The 22753-nt window shown below is 40.8% G+C and overlaps 1 protein-coding gene across 7 annotated transcripts in view; it reads right to left on the minus strand.

Annotated features, from left to right (window-relative positions):
* The window catches only part of NADK2 (NAD kinase 2, mitochondrial), a 68517-nt gene extending 46007 nt beyond the window's left edge, over positions 1-22510 (minus strand). For 2 of the 7 annotated variants that reach the window (XM_043515067.1, XM_043515068.1), the window contains exons 1-4: positions 21743-22362; positions 3080-3168; positions 2062-2150; positions 114-195 (exon numbers count right to left, since the gene is read on the minus strand). In XM_043515067.1, coding sequence (XP_043371002.1) covers positions 114-195; positions 2062-2150; positions 3080-3168; positions 21743-22216 — 734 coding nt within the window. In that variant the 5' untranslated portion in view covers positions 22217-22362. Of the gene's footprint in view, positions 1-113; positions 196-2061; positions 2151-3079; positions 3169-21742; positions 22448-22470 lie in introns of those variants that run through there. The other 5 variants (XM_043515069.1, XM_043515070.1, XM_038402545.2 and 2 more) reach the window with 5 other exon arrangements.
* Between the last annotated feature and the right edge of the window lie 243 nt (positions 22511-22753).

A 22753-nucleotide genomic window follows, 5' to 3' on the forward strand; every position in this document is an offset into this window, starting at 1 on the left:
TAATCTGATAACTAAAATTGCACACTGAGTAATAATTGTACTCTACGTAGTATGTACAGTACTGTGGTTTACGTTAAGTAAGGAGACCGCTTTCCCAAATGTGTTGTTCTTACCTTTCTGGATCAGTATTTACTCCAATAACTGGTTTAAATCTGTCAAAGACTTTACTAGCTGCCAGCAACATTGTGCCATCACCTAAAGAAAAACAGCATAAAAAACATCTGATTACTTCATCGGATGCATTCAGTGTAATATATAGACATTAACGTTGCAATTGCATTTTTAATGTTTTTACACAGACAGTAGGTTAAATAGGTTGCACAAAAATAAAATAGTGAATTGTTATTCTGCACTGAAAACATTTGTCTGACCTTCAAATTAAATGTTGGATATTACCAAGATATTAAATGAATTCAGAATTGCAGTGAAAATCCAAGATTTATAAGAAGCACAATGGAGCAGCACTGAAAGCACCACTTATCTGATGCTTGGACAATACATTTTGCATTGGCAAATCTTAGATTAGCATCTGTGGAGGTTTTTATACATTAATGAAAACTGAAATTTAAGAAATGCCAAACTTCTTTGGCTCCGTTTCTAAGAAAAGGGGGCTGTTAGTTTTGATAAAAAAAAAAAAAAAAAAAACTATAGCCAATACGAGAGGGGAAAAGATACATCTGTAATACAATTCTTAACATCCATCATGCACTTCAGAAATAGCATTTGGGTTTTGGTTCTGCCTCAATTGTACATGATGTTCTCTTTTTTAAATTATGGCTTTCAGTTGTTTATTATCCAAAAAAAGATCTTAGATGTTTCCCTATTAACAGGGCTTTAAAAATCAACCACTCAGGTCAAGTAGGAATCTTTCCCAAGTAAGTACCATCAACTTCTTTAAATTTTAAGCTCTCATTTGAAAATACATATTAAATTTCTAGCCCTCATGTTTGCAAAGAGGATCTTCCAAACGTGAGCAAGTGTGAACTAATACAGACCCAAGAATACACTACAAACAGCTCCAGTAACTCTCCTGATAATTATAGTTTTGCCAACAAAGTAAAAACTGAACAGAACTCCATCAGTTTTCACTGTTGCTATTCAGAATTGTGTAGGCAGCTTTGAAACTGACAAGAATCAGGTCAATTTCTCTGTTGCTACTTTAAAAAGCAATAAGCAGTAGCACAGGTGGGTAGTGGAGCTATCACTGGGGAGGACCACCAAAAGTTAGAGGTTAAGGGAAGGAGAAAAAGTAACAGACATTCCCTCAAAAGCAGCAACCAGGAAAGAGGCAGAGCAGCAAAGACCAGAGCTCCCTTGCAGCAGCAAATACATTTTGTATGGATGAAGAAGAGGAGAGACCGTTCTTCCCAACTTGCAGGAGAGGGGATTTGGAGGCCTCTGAATTTGTCAACACCTACTATCCAAAGGCTAACAGTAAAGATGAAACCCACAAGCATCATCTAGGGACAACTGCCTGGAAAGAATCCCAACAGCTAGCAGGGTATTTGTTTTGAACTGGGACCCCCCTCTTTATGATCAGTCTTTGAACTAGTAGGTTTAGTCTTATGGCTATTATTTTAGTTCAATGATCAAGCTAACTGGATGAATGTGAGTGTGAACAAGAGATTTGCGGGGGGAGAGGGGAAGCAAAAGTAGCAGGAGAAAAATAAATTGCTCATCTTTACTACCACAGACACCCAAGTATGACAGGGTCTCCAGCACAACATACTGTTTGCTTTTTACACAAGTTGAGTAATTATTCAATTCTACAATTTACATATTTCATGCCGTATCACACAAACTTCCCCAAAGCCACTAAGCATTTGTGTTCACTTACTAAAAATCTTAAAATTAAAGCAAGAGGAAAAAGACAGTAAACGGGCCAAGACATTCAATTATGCCCTGATTTACTTTTGCCAAATAATTATAGCAGATATACTTCCAATACAATAGGTATACTTTCTTACAAGTATGAAGCATTTTAATTCTTCGTACTGCTTCAAACATATCTACTAAAATTTACTTAAATCCAAGACACCTTTCGCCAGGCACTAATAATACCTCCTGCTGATATAACAGCATCTGCCCATCGAACTGTGTCTTCATCATATTCTCGGCGTTTAACAAGACGGACCTCGATCCGCTCATTCCTAGAAGACACAGAGATAGTTTGACAAGGAACCACATAACATACTAATTAAAGCTTTCAGGGGAATATGAAGTGCAGTTAAGTCACAATTATATTTAGTTTATGAATATTGTTGGTCAATGTACTCTGACATGATCTACATAATATGAACTAGTACTACACAGTTAATATAATGAGTTGGCTATTATCCTGGGGGAATAAGTATAAAATACTTAAAACTTAAAATGCCTTTTGTATGAAAAGCTAGTTACACAACATTTTAATTAAATCAGTTTTGTGAAAGGTATTTCTCTAAGTTGTTCCACTGTTGTACACAATCACTAACATTTATGTCATTTGTTCGCTCTAGCCAGAAACTTCATGCACTATATCCACTTGGTCTAACCGAAATCACAACATTGTTTATTCCAACTCTTCGTTAAAAAACCCTCACTTCAGCCTTCATTTTTAAAATAGATTATCTGCATTTACCACAATTTGACTTCTGATCAACCAATGTACTGTACATTTGAAGTGTTATCAGTCTTATTTACTTTACAACTCCTGGGGCACAATACACTATACACCTATGATCTATTTACATCATAATCTCAGTGTAATTACTCCATATGGAGAAATAGATCAAGTTAATAAAGAATCTAAAGAAACAGATTGCATGGGTAGATCGGGGATGGGACAACATGCTATAGACCTGGTAGGAATGGTCTTCGAAAACATGTGACAGGCAGCCAGCCAGTCAACATCACCAGCGCAGACAGCTGGAGTGAGAAAGGATGCTAGTTCTTGTAAAATAATCCAGTATAGACCTTGAAAACAGACATTCCCAGACTTCAGGGACATTTGGTCACCCCAGATACATTTAGTGAAAAATTATTTTAGTCTGTTAGAAACCAAACTTCTCCAGACCATCACTAATCTGTATGCTCTTACCGTAAACTGTCTACAACATGCTCCACATTTTTTGTATGAATATGATGTCGCTCCAGTAGTCCACTGTAGTTAGATCCCTTCAATGCAAGCTGTAGAAAACAAAGTGACTTTGAAGCAGTCAACCATTATAGAGAATGCTATTAGATAAAGTAAACAGAAAACGAACACATGCTGACAAAGTACTAGTTTAAGACTAACAAACCAGACTGCATTTGAGAATTAGGAGTATGATTATCAGTTAAATCCCAAAAGAGTTCACATGAATATTGTGCTATAAAACCTGTCTGCAAAACAGGAGGAAAGGGCAAAAAAAGAATGAAACTCTGAAACAATCCTGTTCTATACAGTTGATAATTATATTATTTTGAGCATGGCTAGCCAAAAAGAGATAATATTCTTCAAGCTATGTTTGAGATAAGAACAAAGTTGCCTAACAGTTATAAACAACATTCCCTCCTGTATAAAAATGTAGTCTTAAACAGCTTTTGAAATTTGTCCCTGGGACCCATAACAGATTTTCTAAACAATCTGTACCAAACACAAGATAAAGTAAATAGTTAACAGTTGCATTCTAGCATCACTCTCTCCTTCAAAAGCAGCTAAGGGATTTATTAAGGAGCATCTCTTTTCAGTACGCTTTGAAGAACTGTTCAAATATTTAACACTACAGAGGAATGCACCCAGCTGCAAGGAAGGGTGGTCTTGTGATGAAGAACGAGGATTCAAGACATCCAAATTCAATTCCCAGCTTTGTCACAGATTTCCCATGTGATCTTGGTGTGACACTCTGTACCTCGGGGAACACCCTAAACCCCCATGTTCATCCTTATAATATGATTGTGTAGTATCCAATGCAAAGTTTGTCATGTTGGGTGTCTTTGGAAGACTCATGATGCACTGAGTATTGTTGTTATAGTAATGTTGCAGGTTGTAATTTCATGTATATAGTTATGAGCCTGAAAATGTGTCCTTATGGCTTAAAACAAGCCCAGGCAAAACTCTCCAGGAGTAGAGGGGCAGTTCGCACCTCATCAGGGTATGTATGGCAGCCCAGCCTCACAGGAACAAAGGACACCGGCCTAGGCAGCAACAAAGGATCTGTTGGACTCTCGAGTGAGTCCCTTCCCTTGGCCAGCTTGGGACTACAATGAGGTAATGCTCACCTGACTCTGAAGGCTGGGAGGGTGGGGCGGGGGTGTGTGCAAAGGCATGAGGGAAAAAAGAACATGCTAAAAGGAAGACACGTTTGTCATGCCCTCTCTCTTCCATCTCTGTAATAAATGAAGGGGGTGGGGTAGCTCCCTTTTACGGACATCCAGCCAGACAGTTATAAAACCTTAGTAGCTGTTCTCTACTTGCTTTACCTGTAAAGGGTTAACAAGTCCACAGGTAAAGGGAAGCGAGTGGGCACCTGACCAAAAGAGCCAATGGAAGGGCTAGAACTTTTTAAAACTGGAAAAAGACTCCCTTTGTCTATGTGTTGTGGTTCTCCAGGGAAGAGGGGAACAGGGCAACAGTTATGCTGTGAGAAGCTTTAAAACTGGTATGAAAAACCATCAGATCATACCTGGAGATTGCTTATCTGAAACCCCAAATATGTAAGTAAATCAGAGATTGTCTAGGAAAACGAAATTAGGGTTATTTCTTATTGTCTTATGGACTCCTCTGTGATAATCCTCAAATGCTTTTGTTTTGCTTGTAACTTTTAAGATAAACCTCAAGAGAGCTATCTTAATGCTTAATTTTTGTAAGTGGGTTTTTTTAAGATCTAGCAAAACGCCTAAGTTTCAGATGTATTTTTTTCTTGTTGTTTTTAATAAAATTTACCTTTAAGAACAACAATATATTTGTGTGTCCCCAAGAGGTTTGTGCATATGTTGTTTAATTAGCTGGTGGCAACAGCTGATTTCCTTTGTTTTCTTTCTCAGCTCTTCCCCAGATGGGGGGTGAAAGGGCTTGAGGGTACCCCACAGGGAGGAATTCCCAAGTGCGCCTTCCTTGGTCTCAAGGGGATTTTTTTGCACTTGGGTGGTGGCATCATCTACCCATCCAAGGTCAGAGGAAAAACTGTGATCTTGGAAGTTTAGCACCTGCCTGGAGTGGCCAGTATTAACTTTTAGAATCCTTGCGGGCCCTCACCTTCTGCACTCAAAGTGCCAGAGTGGGGAATCAGTCTTGACAACCTCTATCTACAGACACCAGTACCAAGCGACTGAAGCATTGATCGAAGGGGAGAGCCTAGCTGAAGGGCAATCAGCCAGCCTGTAGTGAGAAGCATCTAAGTTTGTAAGGGCACTGAAAGTATTAAGATCAACTTAGAATGAATTTTGCTTTTATTTAATTTGACCAGATCTGACATGTTGTGCTTTGACTCATAATCACTTAAAATCTGTCTTTTGTAGTTAATAAGTTTGTTTATTCTACCTGAAGCAGCGCATTCGGTTTGAAGCGCATCAGAGACTCCCCTTGAGATAACAAGCCCAGTACATACCAATTTCTTTGTTAAATTGACAAACTCGTATAAGATGGCAGTATCCAGAGGGCATAACTGGACACTACAAGATGGAGGATCCTACGGTTGCGTCTGGGACCGGAAATATGGGCTAGTGTCATTCGGTTGCACAATACAAGCAGCGGCTGGCCAAAAGTGCTCACTCATGTAGCTGGGAGCAGCTTACGTGCTAAAAGCTGTGCATGAACAGCCCAGGAGTGGGGGGGGTCTCACAGAACAGCAGGGTAAGGCTGGCTCCCAGAGTTGAGGATTGGAGAGACCTAGCAGATCACCGGTCCAGATAACACCGGGGAACGTCACACTTGGGCAAATCAATTAATTTGTTCTCAGTTTTTCCAACTGTAAAATAAGTATAACAATTTTTCCCTTCACCCTTTATCTTATTTCTTTAGACTGCACGGTCTTTGTGGTAGGGCCTGTCACTGCATGTTTGTGCAGTCTCTAGCACAATGGGATCCAAAAATCCAGACTGGTGCCTCTAGGCACTATAATAAAAAATAGTAATTTCTGTCAAGACCCAATATGGTGACAGTCATTTACTGTCTCCCTACACATTTGATGGCTACAGAACTCAACATACACTTCACCGTGTGATAAGATATTCCTTACCTCCCCTATGAAAAGACATCTGAAGACCCACTGCATAGTTAAGGCAGCCAATTACTACAGAATGTAATATTTTATAAGTGCAAAAGTGTCTTAAACAGTGATTTGGTGGCATTACTCTAAATAATTACCTTTGTCTAAAAATTAATTAAGTGTACATGTCACAATACCAGTTTCTGCTTGTGATCTATTTACATCATAATCTCAGTCTAATTACTACATACAGTTTAACAGCTCAAGTCAATAAAGAATCTAAAGAAACAGGAAGCTAGGCCAAGTATCTAAAGATTTCACAACACACCCTAAAGGGCATTGAATAGGTGTCTTCAGAAATTATACAAAAGCTCTTCTCAATAAAACCCACATGAAATAAAATAAATAGAAGGGGATACAATACAGGAATAGGACTTTTCCTTTTAAAAAAGAAAATTACGTAATCCCCTAGTTGTGATTTGGACAGCTGGCCTTCCTTCCCCAAGGACAAAGAATTTCCTTTGTGTCTGCATTAATCTGCCATGCAGCCCTCTGAAGGTGAGCTAGGAAACCAAGACCTGATTTTATTTATATCTTCTTGGGGAGTTTGTCCTCATGATCCTGGAAAGCAAAATGAGGCTCAGATATTGTTCCAAAACTATTTCAAGCGGCTAGTGATTTCCCTGCCCCCAAGGAAGCTGGTCTTATTGGCTTCTCTTCACAACAGAGGCCCGTTCTCGGCCTCTTTAGGGTACTGGGGTTCAAGAATGGACTCTCCTGAGGTTCTACCACCTTCCACTGTATGGGATTTACAGTAGGCCAGAAGGGTCTATGTTTCTCCTGGAAGACCTGTTACAGAGGTGGTAAAAAGGGGGAGGAAGCTGAGCCTGAAAGCCCTTTACAACACCCTTGCATTTGCAGTGTTTGCGCTGTGTCCTGTACCCTCCATCCACAACCCAAGAGAAGGCAAAGACTGCTGAGCTATGCAGTCAAGGGCACTGACTGCTGGTGTTGGTTCCAGAGAATTCCATGATTTTCTCTGAAACAGTGCCCTTCCAGCATTGCTTCCCAAAGGGACAGGGAGCTTCTCACCCTGAAACCAACTATCCAATCCTGCCTCCTTTCCTGCTCAGGGGAAGGCGGCTGATGTGACCTCACCCAGACTAGGGTAAGGGGGTGGGAGGGACTACATGTTGCCCACAGTGCCATTGGAGCCCTCTAACCAGATGAGGGTGAAGCAGGACACACAGACTTTTCCTTTTGTCTCTCAAACCAGTTCTCTCCATGAAGCCTGCTATCTCCAGCTGTTGCAAACACCTCAGAGGGGAAACAGAGCTGAGGGGACAATCTTCCCAAAAGGCAATCGCAACCCTTCGGATACGGTTGGAAGTCAGATAAACAAATTGAGCCAAATGGTTAATCAAAAATTTGAAATAAGTTTGGAATTTCCCTCAGAAAAGCTCTGCAGTTGGGAAATCTATCTGTCCCTGCAGAGGCAGATTAAACTGAGAGAACTGCAGAGGCCAGGGCATTTCCAAGCTGCCAGATCTACTTCTGCCCCCAAGCTGCAAAAAGCAAGCTGAAGTACCCACCCATTACAACTGATTTATGTTTCTTAGTACATGGAGAGCACTTTAGGGACTGGGTGAATGTACATGCCAACAGTTCTATCAAATGTCTTTTGTTAGTAGAAGTATTAGTGTTTTTTAAAAGTAGGAATTGGTGTCAGAGAAAATGAATTTCACACATATTATAGGAAAAAATAAGACTGTGTGCCAGTCTACAACATAACACTAGTGAAACAGCACAGAAACTAGGATGAAGCTCAACAATACTAATATAAAGTACCACGGGCTTGCATTAAGCTTTTCTGTACCTTCTTAGAGTTATAGCTCAAAGAATAGGGTTGCACTAAAAATTCTTTAATTTTTAAAAAGTATTTGGTTAAGACTATTACATAGGTTCAAGCTTGGAACATGTAAAAATTTGCTCTTTACTAGGCAACATCAGTGCACACAAACATGAACCAAAATGTTCTATAAATGTATTTTAATTGTTTTAAAAACTCAGAAAGTCTTGTCAGTTAAAACCTGAGTTTAACCAGCATTCTCTCTCTTCTACAGGAGCTGGTAATTTCAAACATTTTGATGCAAAAGAAAACCTTGAATTTAGGTCATTAGGAAAAATGAAGGAATATTTGCCCATCTGGCATTATTAGACAGCTTAACTGGAGTAACCAGTATTTATACTGCAATGAAAGAGATGCAAATAAAGTTTAACACAAGGGTGGAGGGAGTCCCAGAGCTGAGGCTCCAGCCCTAGCCCAAATGTCTACACAGTAATTTTTAGCCCCGGAGCCCAAGCCCCATGAACCTGAGTTAGCTGCCACAGGACAATCATAGGCATGCTGAGAGTCTTTTATCCCTGTATAGACATATCCTGAGTGACCTGTATTGAGGAACTTGATGTGATCAAGTATTGGGATGCACTTCATTGTTACTGGTGCCTCCAAGTCTGTGAGAATACAGATGTCTAGGGAAAAACCCCTCAAACTGATTTTAAAAAAGTGTCTATAGAAGTCTGGTATAAACAAGACTGGGTGATTTATAAGGGGTACCTATGATTTAATTATGTTCCATGATTGTTAATTAATCATGGGAAAGCAATTTTCCCTCCAAAAGGGAGGGTTTTTTTGTCTCACACCATATGAAAGTAAATTCAGGAAGTGCAAACTGCTGGCTTCCCACCAGTTACAGAAGAGAGACAGAGGCCAGCTCTTTACCTTACATCAAGGTTGGTAATATATCTGTAATATACTTAGTCTTTTCTATACTCTCTCTAGTGCTATACTAACCTCAGCTTGTCAAACGACAGGCTTGAGTGGAAACTTCAAGCACAAATGTGCTTACTCAATTTAAGGAGGAAGAAATGTGCTTTTAGTTAAAGCAAGACTGGGAGTCTTGAGATCTCTATTCCAGTCACAGCTTTGCCATGAACCTCCCAAGAACTTGGGCAAATCACTTGCTCTCACTCTGACAATGTGCACAAAGTTAAGGAGGTGGTGGGGGAATTAAAAGGCATGTTTGAAATATGTACTCTTATTAGTAGACTTATGTATCATCCAGGGTAACACATTATCTTCAGGCTGTCCTAAGGCTCTCCTTTGGGGAAGCAAAAAGGGCTGATGCCTGAAGACATTTTCTGGTTGTTTTTGTCTGACTAATAAATTCTTTTAAATAATTAGCAGAAAGTGAGACTCCTGACAGGACATACAAGATGACAGATCTGGATGTGAATAACTTCAAGAGAAAAAAATCCTGATGGAAAGCTAACAGCTGGAAAATATAAAGGCTGACTACTAGCCGATTGCCCTACTTCCTAACAGAAAGGGGAACCAAGCAATTGGTGATGGAAGTAAGCCGTTAAAATACAGAAGCAGTTACTGTACATGGAGCCCGTATATTGTGATATAAATGGAAGTTATTTTTATTTCTCTTCAGTTTAAAAATGTTAATGTTAAAGATACTGATAAGCTAATGTTACCTGTAATCAGTGCTACTGTAAAACAAACATTTAGAAAAGAAAATAGAGCTTTATCTTCTGAAAAGTTCTACTAACTATTCTTGCTAGATCAAATTCGTTTCTATTGTATTGTAATTAATATTGCTGGGTACAAGAGCCTATTTCAAACACTAATTATTTTGATGAACCAATAGAGCACAAGAATTTTTATTTCTTTTCCAGAACAAATCGAACATTCTGGTGAACGAGGTTTTGAACTAATGCTTCTCTGAGTACTTGTATTACTTGCTGATGAGAACTTTTAAAGTAATAATGGTCTTATTTTAGATACACCTGTTAGAACAGGAATGCTAAATATCTTAACACTTAGATAATGCAGTGAAAACAGGTATGTTAGAAATCCGTAGGCAGAATATACATGCTCTATTTAAAGCCTTTTAATTATTTTCAGTACACAATATTCAATTAAGGCTGTTGGGTCAGATTATTCCTTGCTGGTCAGAGAAACTAACGTATGAAGTTTCTGCTGATTCTTCTGACCAGTATTTAGGTCTCCAGGCCTTACCTTTACCATAACACTGTAGTTATGTTCCTGAAAAATTCTACTTTAAGCGAAATGAAGTTAAACAAATCCAATTTCCCCATAAGAATTAATGTCGGGGAGGTGGGGGGGGGGAGAGGGGAGGTTAGGTTCCAGGGAAATTTTTTTCGCCAGACAAAAGACTACACACTCCCCCACCCACCCACCCCGTACAAGTTTTAAACAAACAAACAATTTAATACTGTACACAACAATGACTGTGAAGCTTGGTTGAGATGGTGAAGTCAGGGAGTAGAAGAGGGTGGGATATTTCCTAGGGAATGCCTTACTGCTAAATGATGAACTGCACTCAGCTGAGCCCTCAAGGGTTAACACATTGTTACTATAGCCTCACACTCTACAAGGCAGCACAATGGAGGGAGAGGAGACAGCATGGCAGAGAGAGAGAGAGACACACACCCTGTGAGAGAGAGGCACATTGCCCCTTTAAGTACGCTGACCCCACTCTAAGTACACTGCCTTTTTAAGTAGATCATTTGCACTAACACCATTTTAAGTAGAGGGCTTCATTTCCAGTCCAAGGTAGGTATGGATCATCATGCACTCCATCAAGTGTACATGCCTATGTGGAAACTGGAAAGAAGTCCCTGAACTACGATAGCTGGTATAATCAAAGCTTTTTTATACTAAGATATAACTTGCAAAACTATGTCACTTAGTACAAAAGAAATCAACACTACTTGCATGACCTCAGTCCCCTACCTGAACAGTGCCTGCTCCATGCTAGTGGAGAGGCTGAACATAAGTCAAAGGTACCCACTGCATCTGCAGCATACTGCATGTTGCACGGAAACTAGTGACCTGGGATGCGTAATGGGAACTGGAGGTCCTAAAAACAGGTATGCTTGAAATCAATTATGTGCCGAATGCCCCTCTCAGCCTTGATTTTTGAGATTGTGTGTGGATGTGTAACACCTGAAAATAATACATTAAAAGAATGTTTAGGTCGCAAAGTCAAGCATTCAAAAGCTGTTAATTTGTGTGTTTCATAAGTTGGCAATTTTAACTTGGCCCCTCTGTGCATAAGCATTATGATACAATCTTCAATAACACAATCAAATGCTATTTTTCTTCCACAGGACCCTGCCTCATTCACTGCACAGAACAGATGGTACTATGGGAATGAATCAGGGTTGTGTAATAAAGAAGGCTGTTGTCTGCAGCGCCTCTGCATCATTTGTTGCAAAACTTGGAAAGTGAAAAAGGAGAAGATGGCAGGAAGAGAAACTCTCCTCCTAATGGTTTAGGGAGTTTACTGCCCTCCTGGAGAATTGGTTTCTATTCCTGTCTCTGCCACAGAGTTTTTATGTGAAACTGTATATGACATGTAAACAAACATTTTCACAGCAGGCCTCTGTGTATTCCTCATTTTCTGGTTACCGAACATGAGACACTTGGGGTCTGATGCAGAAAGTGCTGAACTGCAACTAAGATCAATACAAGCTCTGCTCTGAACATATGAAGTGGTATAAAATACTAAGTACTCCAAAAAAAAATCAACTCCTAGGCTTGTCAAATCAGGCAACCAAAATTAGTTGACAATTCTTTGTAAAACGGAGCATAGCAATATCACCTCCTAGGAGTCTTCTGAAGGTAAATTCATCAATGTTTGTAAAGAACAAAAACTACAAAAGAGCACTGTAGAGAAAAAAAAACGAAAAAAAATTTAATCATGTAGAGCCATAATGACCCTCACCTCTGGTCCTGTCCTCCCAGTCTATGTTCTTCTTTCCACTGCACCTGCCCTGTCCCCTCCCTGCTGCTATCCCTCCTAGCTCCTGCTCCACACCCCCATCTCTTGTCCCTTTCCCCTCACACCTCTACATTAGAGTCAGGATGTCTCCTCCTCAATGCCTGGGCACCAGCTCCATGACCAATGAGAACACTGAAGAATCTGCCTGCTCTCAATTCCAGTACTGGCACCACAATGGTCCCCAAATGTTGAGAGAAGTTATGGGGAAAGCCCCTGCAGCCCTGGACTAGAGCATGCTCAGTAACTCTGAAGTGATGGCACATGCGGTCTGTCATGTGGGAGCTCTGAGAGAATGGTACAATCACAATTTAGCAGATTAACCAACAAACCTCTGAATATGTGCAAACAGATTTTTCAGAGGTTTATAACTTGGCCAAATCTGAGCAATTCTTCCACAGGAATACTAAGAAACACATCCCTTCCACAAACATCACCACCCCCTTCTCCAAAGCATAGGCACTAGAGCTTTTCAGTGAAACAGATGCAAGATTTGTAAAACAGGTAAAGTATTTTTCTGTAATCTTATTCTCAGAAATGGACGAACCATTTTATCTGAAACTTTCCAAAAAACATTCAGCCCGAGTCAGATCCCTGACATTGAAAATTTCAGCCCAAACAGTTTAAATTTGGCAGTTATAAGTAACTGAAAACAGGGTCTTACAATGGTAAATGTCAGGCAAACTTAACTACATATGTTGTTACCTGCACTACCTATAATTAAGGTTAAGATTTTGTAATGGGTATTTTTAGTAAAAGTCACAGGCAGGTCGTGGGCAATAAACAATAAATCATGGAAGCCTAAGCCCCACCGCCAGCCAGGGCTGACAGCCTGAGCCCAAGCCCTGCTGGGGCTGAAGTCGCAGAGGTCACTTAAAATCATGGAATCCGTGACCAACTCATAGCCTTACCTATAATACATACATGTACATGGTGGTGGGAGGGGAAGAGGCTGTTTTTGTTATCTTAATACTTAGTGTTACCAGCACTTGGGCATTAAGAAATAAAAATAAGCTATTTACAGGTGCACTGCCACCTTTAACTACACAAGCAGAAAGATATCTAAACAGTTCTTCCTCCAGATTTTGATTGCCTTTAAAATCATACCAGCTAAAATCCTAGGCCTTTTCCGTACCAATGAAGTCCATGTTCTGTCCTCTTCCTTACACATTGAATTTTATTTCAAATATGAAAAAGCAACAGTTGAACCGTGTCACCAGGGCACACTGAACCAACATATTGCTAAGGAGATAATTCAAGTTGATCTAATTCTATTCTGATTTTGCAGTTCAGAACAAAAAGAGAAACAGTTTCTTTATCAAGTAACTGTCTCAAAGATGGCTTTTTTAGAAAGCATACTTAGAAAGTATTTTAAGTCTGTAAAAGCTGGCCAATTCTTGGTAACAAGTTTTAAAAACGTAAGGGCATATTAGATTCTACAACCTGGGTAATTTGTGGATTTCATTAAATCCAAAAAGATCATTCAATCCAGATCAGATATTATATTTTAAATCCATGTCTTCACAGGAAAATTAAAGTATTTGTAATAAATTTTTTATATATATATATATATATATATATATATATAAATAAATGCTAGCAGAGACTTCAGGTACTAAATTTGGAAATTCTTCATAAATGATAACACTTGAGTGCTGGAGCATACTAACTACTGCATGTTTTGGGTCTATCAAGGTGAACAGTACAAAGACAAGAGTAAAGACCAGAATGTTGCTTGGCTGTTCAAATGGGCTGAATACTGCACATAACAGAATATTTACAATATCACACTGAAATATTATAAATAAAAACTATGGTTCCGAGCACCTGTTGGCACCCACAAAGAGCTGGCTGATCACTGTACTAGATTTCAGCTTTGTTCCAGGAGTGTACAGAATCTCCATTACAAGGAGCTTAAAGACCTGTTGAGCAGCTGGAAGTGAGCTAGCCTACGTGCTTGTAGTATGGGCCGCTGGTATACAAGAGGAAGAGAAGAAAACAGCAAGAGGAGCATCTAAAGGAAAAGGAAACATGACCATCCGTCAACATATCCAAGGGAGAGGGAGAAGGAAACAAACAGAGTAAGGAAAGTGAAATGGGGAAGGGACCAGATAGAGAAGTAGAACACATGGAAGGGGGAGATGGAGAAGAGTTAAACTGATTAATGCAATAAATACATCCTCTTTGAAAAAAGTTCATAGTTTTCCACATAAGCAATTGTAGTAACTGCTTTACTGCGCTGCTGTAAGTTGTGTGTGTAGCCATAGCCTTAGACCCAAATATCTGGTGCAAGCATATGAGTGACTGCAGTACTAATCACCTGCAGTTCCTTTCCAAAGAAAACTATCATTTGATGACTGAAGGAGGAGTGAGGATTTGCATAGGCTTGGGGAACTCAAGTAACAGGCAGGTAGCCTTTTCTTCTCCAATGTGAATTGTTCAAGTGGATCTCCACTCTTAGCAATGACCACAGAAAGCACATGAAGAGCATTTAAAGACTGAAGGACTGTACTTCCAAAGAGGATTAGACTTTACTTCTAAATCAAGAAAGTAGTGTTAAGTGAGGGATAACTGTAGTTCCTCACAAAAGCTTTAACTTCATTCACAATCTGGTGAAGAGGCGCACACATGCATGGAGCCCTGATAGCCAAAAGCTTCAGTTTATAACTGAACCACAAGGTTGCATTTGTACTTCTTAGGTGAGCTAACATCTGCCAGGCATTTGGTATAGTCTCAGGAAGCCATTAGCAAAGCCAAACAGAAATACCTTGTATTGGTAACAAATTTATTTGAGCATAAACTTTCGTGAGCTACAGCTCACTTCATCGGATGCATCTGATGAAGTGAGCTGTAGCTCACGAAAGCTTATGCTCAAATAAATTTGTTAGTCTCTAAGGTGCCACAAGTACTCCTTTTCTTTTTAGGGATACAGACTAACATGGCTGCTACTCTGAAACCTTGTATTGGTAGTAATCATTCCCTATTCATTATCTGAGGTACTTCCTGTGTGAAGCTTTACTTAAAGATGGCTCTCAGGTGAACAACCCTGAACCAGTCCTTCGAACTTAATAAGAGATAGCAGCAGCAATTGTGACATTTGAACCTCAGAATGAATTTGCTCAGATTTCTTTAGTCCAATAGAGAGACAGACCTTTTATCTTTAAAATTAGAAGAACTGGGAGTAAGTATTTCCCTGATACTAGTGCAAGAATTCAGTTTCTCCTACTTTGTTTAGAAAAGAAATTTTCACCTCAGCATTTTCTCATGGAAGTAGGATAGGAAACTATACAAATGAAACAAAAATCAAGTACTTTTATTTCCATTTTCAACACCCAATTCAAATTAATTCAACTACATACAGAAAGGAAAAGCAAAAGATTGTCCCTGAAAAGATGGATTTAGTCAGATCTACTTCAGGGTTCTGGGCTCACAATCAAAATTATTATCCATTAGCAGATGCTGTAGGCAGGCAGAGCCAAAGGAAACTCTTTCTTGGAAGCACCTACCTGACTGTGATTGGAGGGACTACCTATGCCCCGATATACTGAAGACTGCCCCACTGACATTAATGAGAGCTGAATGATTAAATCCCATGGAATGCTTTGAAAAGCGTACATGGTTCTAAAAATCCTACTAATACCGAGAGAGTTCGTTACTACTTTGTATACAGATACCACAGTTTATACATCCCCTGCAATGGAGCCCCAAGCCACTATACACTGTTCTTGAATATTGGATAAAACTGACACCAATCCAAGTTTATAATTAGACGCAATGAAAAGCTAGAACAGGAAGCCTAAAATCTAGTGTCTTTATTTTTGCTCATTCATGTCAAACCCTTATCTCAATGAAGGCTTTTCTTCCCGAGATGACAAGAAAATGGATTAAGGACAAGATGACAACAATAATTTCCTCAGGTTATGAAGTCACCTTCCATAGAAGCAATGAAATTTGCATACATATGTCCAACATGCAGTTAAATCCTCTCAAGCAAGTGCTTTCTGGAGATATTTACTCCATGCAAGACATAGAGGAATCATAGAATATCAGGGTTGGAAGAGACCTCAGGAGATCATCTAGTCCAACCCCCTGCTCAAAGCAGGACCAATCCCCAATTTTTGCCCCAAATGGCCCCCACAGGGATTGAACTCACAACCCTGGGTTTAGCAAGCTAATGCTCAAACCACTGAGCTATCATGTTCAATAAGGAGCAAAAAATCATCTTGAGTACATTTTTAAGACCACCATCACTATACAGTGAAAGTGATTAATTCCATTGTTCAAGATGAAGGAAATGTTAGAAGTAAGTAGAATGGTAAAAAGTTAGAAGATTTCTCCTTTTTACAACCATTTGGGTTTTAAAGGGATAGTTACAGGAAGGTAAATGCTTGAGTAAACAGTTAAGTACAGAACATATGGGGAGGTCACGCAAACAAAGGTATAAGGATATCTATCAGCCTATTACTGTAATGGCAGCTGGAAAAAATTTGATATAATTTGTCAACAAATACAAAAGTGAACCCACCCAGGTACAGGGCTTCGTGTGGCATCACAGCACTAAGGCACAGTAGGGAAAGCTGGAATGGGCATGTGCCCTTTTTTGGGGGGTGCTTTTTTTTTTTTTTTTTTTAAAAATTATAAAGAAGGCTTGAAAGTTTTTTCGTATGCTTAGTTTACATTAGAAATTCAGGTCCCATCTAGATTTAAAGACTGATAACTGGAGAACTAGTGAATGACGACAAAGGCCAAGAAAGTAAAAGCTGAACAATGACAGGAAAAATTTTTAGTAACGCTGTTTAAAAATTTTGTTTAAAAGCATTTAACTTTAATGACTAAAGAACGGACAAAGAAAAATTAAATATTCAGGGGGAAATTTTCAAAAGTGACTTGCACTCTTCAGTCCCATTGACTTTCAGTGGGATTCAGGCACTTTCAAAAACTCTTTGCCACACAAGTTAAGGCAAGGGATCACAAAAAAACACCTTAAGTGATCCCCAATATTACCTCCAGCAAAAGGGAAGGCCAGACTTGACTTTCCTGATATTTCTAATGTAAAATGCAAGCAGGAGAAAACACTATGCAGGCCTCCTTTAAACAGCTTTTGTGGCTATGTCATTTCTCCCTATGAAGTCAGAATCACTTATTACTGGCGTAATATAGTTTTCATTTTCTAAGGTGTTATGATGAAGGAATACTTTTAGTTTTTCTCGGCAGTTTTCTTTGACAAGGGGTAGAAAGCAAGGAATGGGAAACTGAAAGACAAGGTATGCTGTATTTTTGCCCTGGGTCCCGCAAGGACTTATGCACTGACTTCAGTGGGACTGCTCACAGTGTATAGTGATTTAGATTGCTCCATTCTGATTTTTAAAAGATGGTATTATGGTAAGTTTTCAGCTCTAGATTCAAAGATTTTCATAGTTAGTGGGAAATGTTAAGCATGTACCTAAGTCACTGCAAGAATGGTCTCTGTGTTTAAACCAGTTCAATTCTCTAGTGCAAATGAAGCCTTGGAGACCAAAAAGGTAAAGACAACTAACTCAAAACAGAGGCAAAAAAGAGGCTTTACTTCTATTTATGGAGCAAGGCGCTTTTATATTCATCCCACTTGTTAAAGAAATAGGAAAGCAATACAGTTGTAACAGTTAATTACTTTATATTTTCAAAATGCATTACAGAGGCTATGGCTACACTAAAAGAAAAGGAGTACTTGTGGCACCTTAGAGACTAACAAATGGTGCCACAAGTACTCCTTTTCTTTTTGCGAATACAGACTAACACAGCTGTTACTCTGAAATATGGCTACACTAGAAACTCTCTAGTGTAGCTGCTCTAAGCCGATGGGAGGGTTAATTACTCCAGCCCCTGTGAGCAGCGGTAGCTGTGTCAGCAGGAGAAGCTCTCCAATTGACATAGCATACCCACACCAGCATGTAAATCGGCATAAATTACATTGCTCAAGGAGGTGGCTAATTCACACCCCTGAGTGACAATGGATATCAACATAAGCTGTAGTGCAGCCATAACCAAAGTTCTTCCTTGAACATCAACAGTGACTCTTGAAATACTAAGATTAATAATTCTGCTCTCTGGACAAGAAACTTTATGATAAAAAGGAAGAGACAGGTTATAAAGTTGTTGCAGTTAGACATATGGGATTTCCATGCCAGACTACTAGGAAAGAGAACTTCTCCTGTATAAGTACTTCCCCATCCAGAATTCTGCATTTCCATCTCATTCAGCTACACAGACAAAAAGTAAACTCTCTCTTGAACTGATCAATGTAGACCATTTCTCAATTTAAAAAAAATGTTCTATCCAAAAAGTGAACCTTGGATATTCAGTCAGAACATTAAACATGTATAAAAAACAACAGTAAGCTTTTCAAGGCAAAAAGGTGTGTAAACAAAAGTACTATGCCCGAGGAAGTGATGTCCTTGCATACTTCAAAGAGGTCATATCTGAAAAAGGAAACAGGAATGAATAAGTCCTAAACTACATTACTCCATGTTCAACCCCTACCCAGCATATTTACTGAGATTTCTGTTTATTTGCTCAGGTTTAAGAAAAAACATGCAGAGCCAATCATATGTAGAACCTGACAACTTGAGCAAAGCAAACAGAAAATTCTACAAACAGAAGAAAATTCAAGAAATGGGAACATCCAAAATTAGAAGCCTGGGGCACAAGATAAGAGGAACTTTCAGTATCTTAGCACACGAGGCCCTTTTAATGCATACATGTACACAGCAAAGTCTTAAATGAACCTTGAAAATCATAACTAAGCCCTTACTTTCCCTGTCTACTGGGGGAATTTCTCAGCTGGAATTATACAGCTATACCCACGTGGATGCTCTTATCCTGGATGCTCTTATCCTGGCATAAGATGCCTCTTTCCAGTTTAGTTTATGATGTAACAAGCTAAACCAGAAAAAGGCACTTATTCCAGAATAAGAACATCCACAAAGAATGCTATAGCAGTATTATATTTCTACAGTTACACCAGTGAATTTCCCATATAGACAAATCCTAAATTTAGTGTGTCACCTCCATGAGTGGGCACATACTGTCTGGATTGTTATGTTTTCATGACAATTGTGAAAGCTAATCTAAGTGGAGAGAGGTCTGCTTTAAATTAATTATTAGTTTAAGATATCACCTATAAACATAAGCACTTTCCAAACATTTGAGATGGGATTCATTCTATCCCAAAGAGCTCATAGTCTATGGAGAGGCAGAAGAGTGATTAGGGGATGGCAAAAAAAAGTTGTTTTTTGAATATATATATACAAGTCAATTAGATTCGCTGTAGGCAGCACCGCAAGAATAGGATCTTTAAAATGGACTTAAATGTTCGAAAGGTAGAGGTCTTATGGATGATCTCGTGAAGGTCAAACCATGCTCGGGGACCACCTGGAAGAAGGCATGGTGACAAATGAGTGAGACAGTGACTACCAGGTGGATGAGTGTGGTAGCACTGGCAGAGAAGTCGGACACGGGATTAAACCTGACAAGAGAATTTAAGTAGGGAAGAGCAGAGTTCTACAATACATTGAATGTGGTAACAAAAAGCTCATATTTGAAGCTATATATAGCACATGGGGTTTCAAAGGATGGACTCAAAGAAAGTGAAAATAGACAAGAAAAGTTACTTTAACAACTAACTGCATTTTGTATGTACTCAACGGACAACAGTAGGCTTCTGTGAGGCCTGAGGAGAGGATTTTGTAGTAGTTGAGGTGGTATCTAAGAACCTAAATGAGGGCTGGGAGAAAAAAAAAAAAGGAAATGACACATTTGGGAAATAGTAACAGGAGAGGGAGAAGTAAAAAACAGCCCCCATAAGCCTAAAAATAAGGTTAGAAACCAAGAGATAAGGACACAATGGAATCCCTTTCTCTAATTGAACTTAATCATACATACAGCCTTTATCACCACATAAACAAAGTAAATATTAGGACAATTCTCTGTAGCTCATTAGTAGTTCTTGAAACTTCTCACCAAAATGTAACTGACTTACACGAGGCCTTCAAATTACCATATCATAGTATTATTGGACAGATTAACTTTGTCAATTCCATCTACCATAGGAAGTAAAATTTAAAAACACACAAGAAACAAAGTGTTTAACAACAGACTTACCTTCTTCTAATGGCACTCTTTATAAAGGGGGAAGACATAAGAGATGTAGGATTTAAATCTGTTGCTGCTCTTAGGTCTATTCCACATCTTTTTGACAAGCTAACAGATTATGGGTATGTCTTCATTAACAACATTAAAACACTGCCATGGCAACGCTTTAACGTGGCCACGTAGTCACGGCACTGAGCTTTCCCAGTGCTGTTAAAAAGCATCCCCATAAGGTGAGCAGCTACCAGCACTGGGAGCGCGACTCAGCGCTGGTGCACTGTCCACACTGCCACTTTACACTGAAACTTGCAGCGCTCAGGGGTGTGTTTTTTCACACCCCTGAAGAAGAAAGTTGCCACGCTATAAAGTGTAGACAAGGCCTAAGACCAAAGCTGTATCAGCTAATATCCAACATCTCCCATGTAACGTCTGCACTCCAGCCGACAGTGTCACTAAGAAGTTAGGACAGCCCAAGCTTGATAGTCAGTTCAAACACATAATAAATGGGAAGTAAGCACCTAGTCCAATGCATATGCTCATGAATGAACTAGGCAGGCCAACACCTAGAATATTGGGGGTTAGGAATCACTGTTTGTATGATGGAGCTGGCCCCAATAATCTCAAACTTTAAGAACAAGTGCACAAAGACTGTACTGTGTGCCTGGCTGTGAGGCTGCTGCCAGCAAATGTTTCTACTTTGACATACTATCTCCCTTTCTTACAAACCCTTGTGGGTTCCTTTTCTGGGTTATTCGGGGTGTTGGTAACCCCTGGTGGCCCATCCAACCAGTATCAGGTCTGGTGACAGCGAGCGATTAATATAATCACTTTGGTGAATAATCCATAAAGGATCTTCGTAGCTGGTATTGAGCAATGATGATCAGTTCAATTGTATTCAACTTCCTACTATCAGATACTTTCACATAGTCTAGATTTTGCTAAAAGAGGCTTCATATAATTTGTTTTCATTAAACCAGTTAGTAACACTGGTGTTTAAATCTAAACTGGTCACCGGCCATATTTGTAACCCAAGCTTTGCAGCCCTGTGCTAATGTCTGAAAAGTGTGTGAAACTGCAGGTTGTTTGTAGTGTTGTTGAAGCCCAGTTGGTCCCAGGAAATAAGAATGATAACGTGAGCAAGGTAGCAACTTGTATTGGACCAAATTCTGTTCGTGAAACAGGCAAGCTTTTGAGCTTCACAAAGATAGAAAGCCTGCCTCTTTCACAAACAGAATTTGGTCCAATAAAAGATATTACCTCATCCACCTTGTTTCTCTCAAACTGAACGGTAGCAGTGCACCTCCTTACCCCCACCTGTGCTGGAGCCAAGGCAATGTTGAAAGTTTATTTAGTGTTAAGGATCTCACATTTATTTGACTCCAGGTGCCTATAGACCTGCCTGTGCCCCCTGAAAAGCGAGCTTTATCATGGGCTAATCTGGCCTGTTTCCCTGAACGGATGAAGCTGGAGCAGGTGGCAGCGGTGGAGATTACCCTAAGCGGGCATCCCGCTGAGACCCGTAGGGGCGAGGGTACCAGGCTGGCTGGGGGTAATGAGCTGTGCCGCACTCACCAGCTGTTTGAGATCTTCCTCCGAGAGCCCCGCGTAGCGGTAGCGCTGCTGCTCGAACTCGTATCTTGTGGTCTTGGCCACCACCACGACCCGGGAGGGGCGGAACCCACCGCCACAAGCGAGCCGCGCGCTACCCGCGCTCCTCCCCCGCCGCTGATCCAGCCACGACAGGGCGAACCCAGAAGAGCTCTGCTGGCCCAACGCGAAGGGTCCGGGTCCAGGCGAGCCTGAGCTCTCTCGCTGGAGGAGCCGCTGGCGTGGGAACCCGGCGGCGGCGAAGGAGGGGAGCAAGGACTCGGCCGGGCTCAGCCGGCTGCGCGTGAGGAGGCGCCGCTGAAGCCCGCCGGGCAGCGGCAGCCCGGCCAGGAGAGACGAAGCCGCAGCCGCTGCTTGGTATTTCAGCAGGGCGCGCAGGGCGGCCGCCCGGCTGGCTGCGCAGCGGCAGCCGCATAGGAAGCCCGGGTAGCAGGTCATAGCCCGGGCTTCGCTACCCCCGGGCCCGTAATGGCCGGGAGCGTGCGGCAGGAACAGCCCACCCCTGGCCGCTCCAACCGCGCAGCTCTTCGGGGGGGGGGGGGGCGGAGACAGATCCAGCAAACCAGAGCCCCCCCCCCCGCCTCCTAGGCGCTAAACACACATGGTACGTGCGCGCCGACCTAGAGACCCAGCTCATGGAACAGACAGCGCACGCGCACGACACAAGGCCTAGGGAAGGGAGACACACCCACCCACCGGAACATAATATGGACTGCGCATGCGCCCGACTCAATCAACCCCATAGGGGGAAACTTTTCCCGGCTGCGGACAGGACGAACAGCTCATTTCAACCAATCAGGAGGAGGAGAACGCCCAATCGAAGAAGGGCGAGAGGAAAAGGTCGTGGGGGGCTTATCTACGTCGGCCCCCACAGAATGCTACTCGGTCCTGATTACTGAGGGCTGCGCATGCGCTTCCCCCTCCCGGCACCAGCCTCTCCTGAAGCCCAACGAGCCTGGGGAGGGGTCAAGAGAT

Source organism: Dermochelys coriacea, chromosome 5 (genome assembly GCF_009764565.3).
Source record: "Dermochelys coriacea isolate rDerCor1 chromosome 5, rDerCor1.pri.v4, whole genome shotgun sequence".
NCBI lineage: Eukaryota > Metazoa > Chordata > Testudines > Dermochelyidae > Dermochelys > Dermochelys coriacea.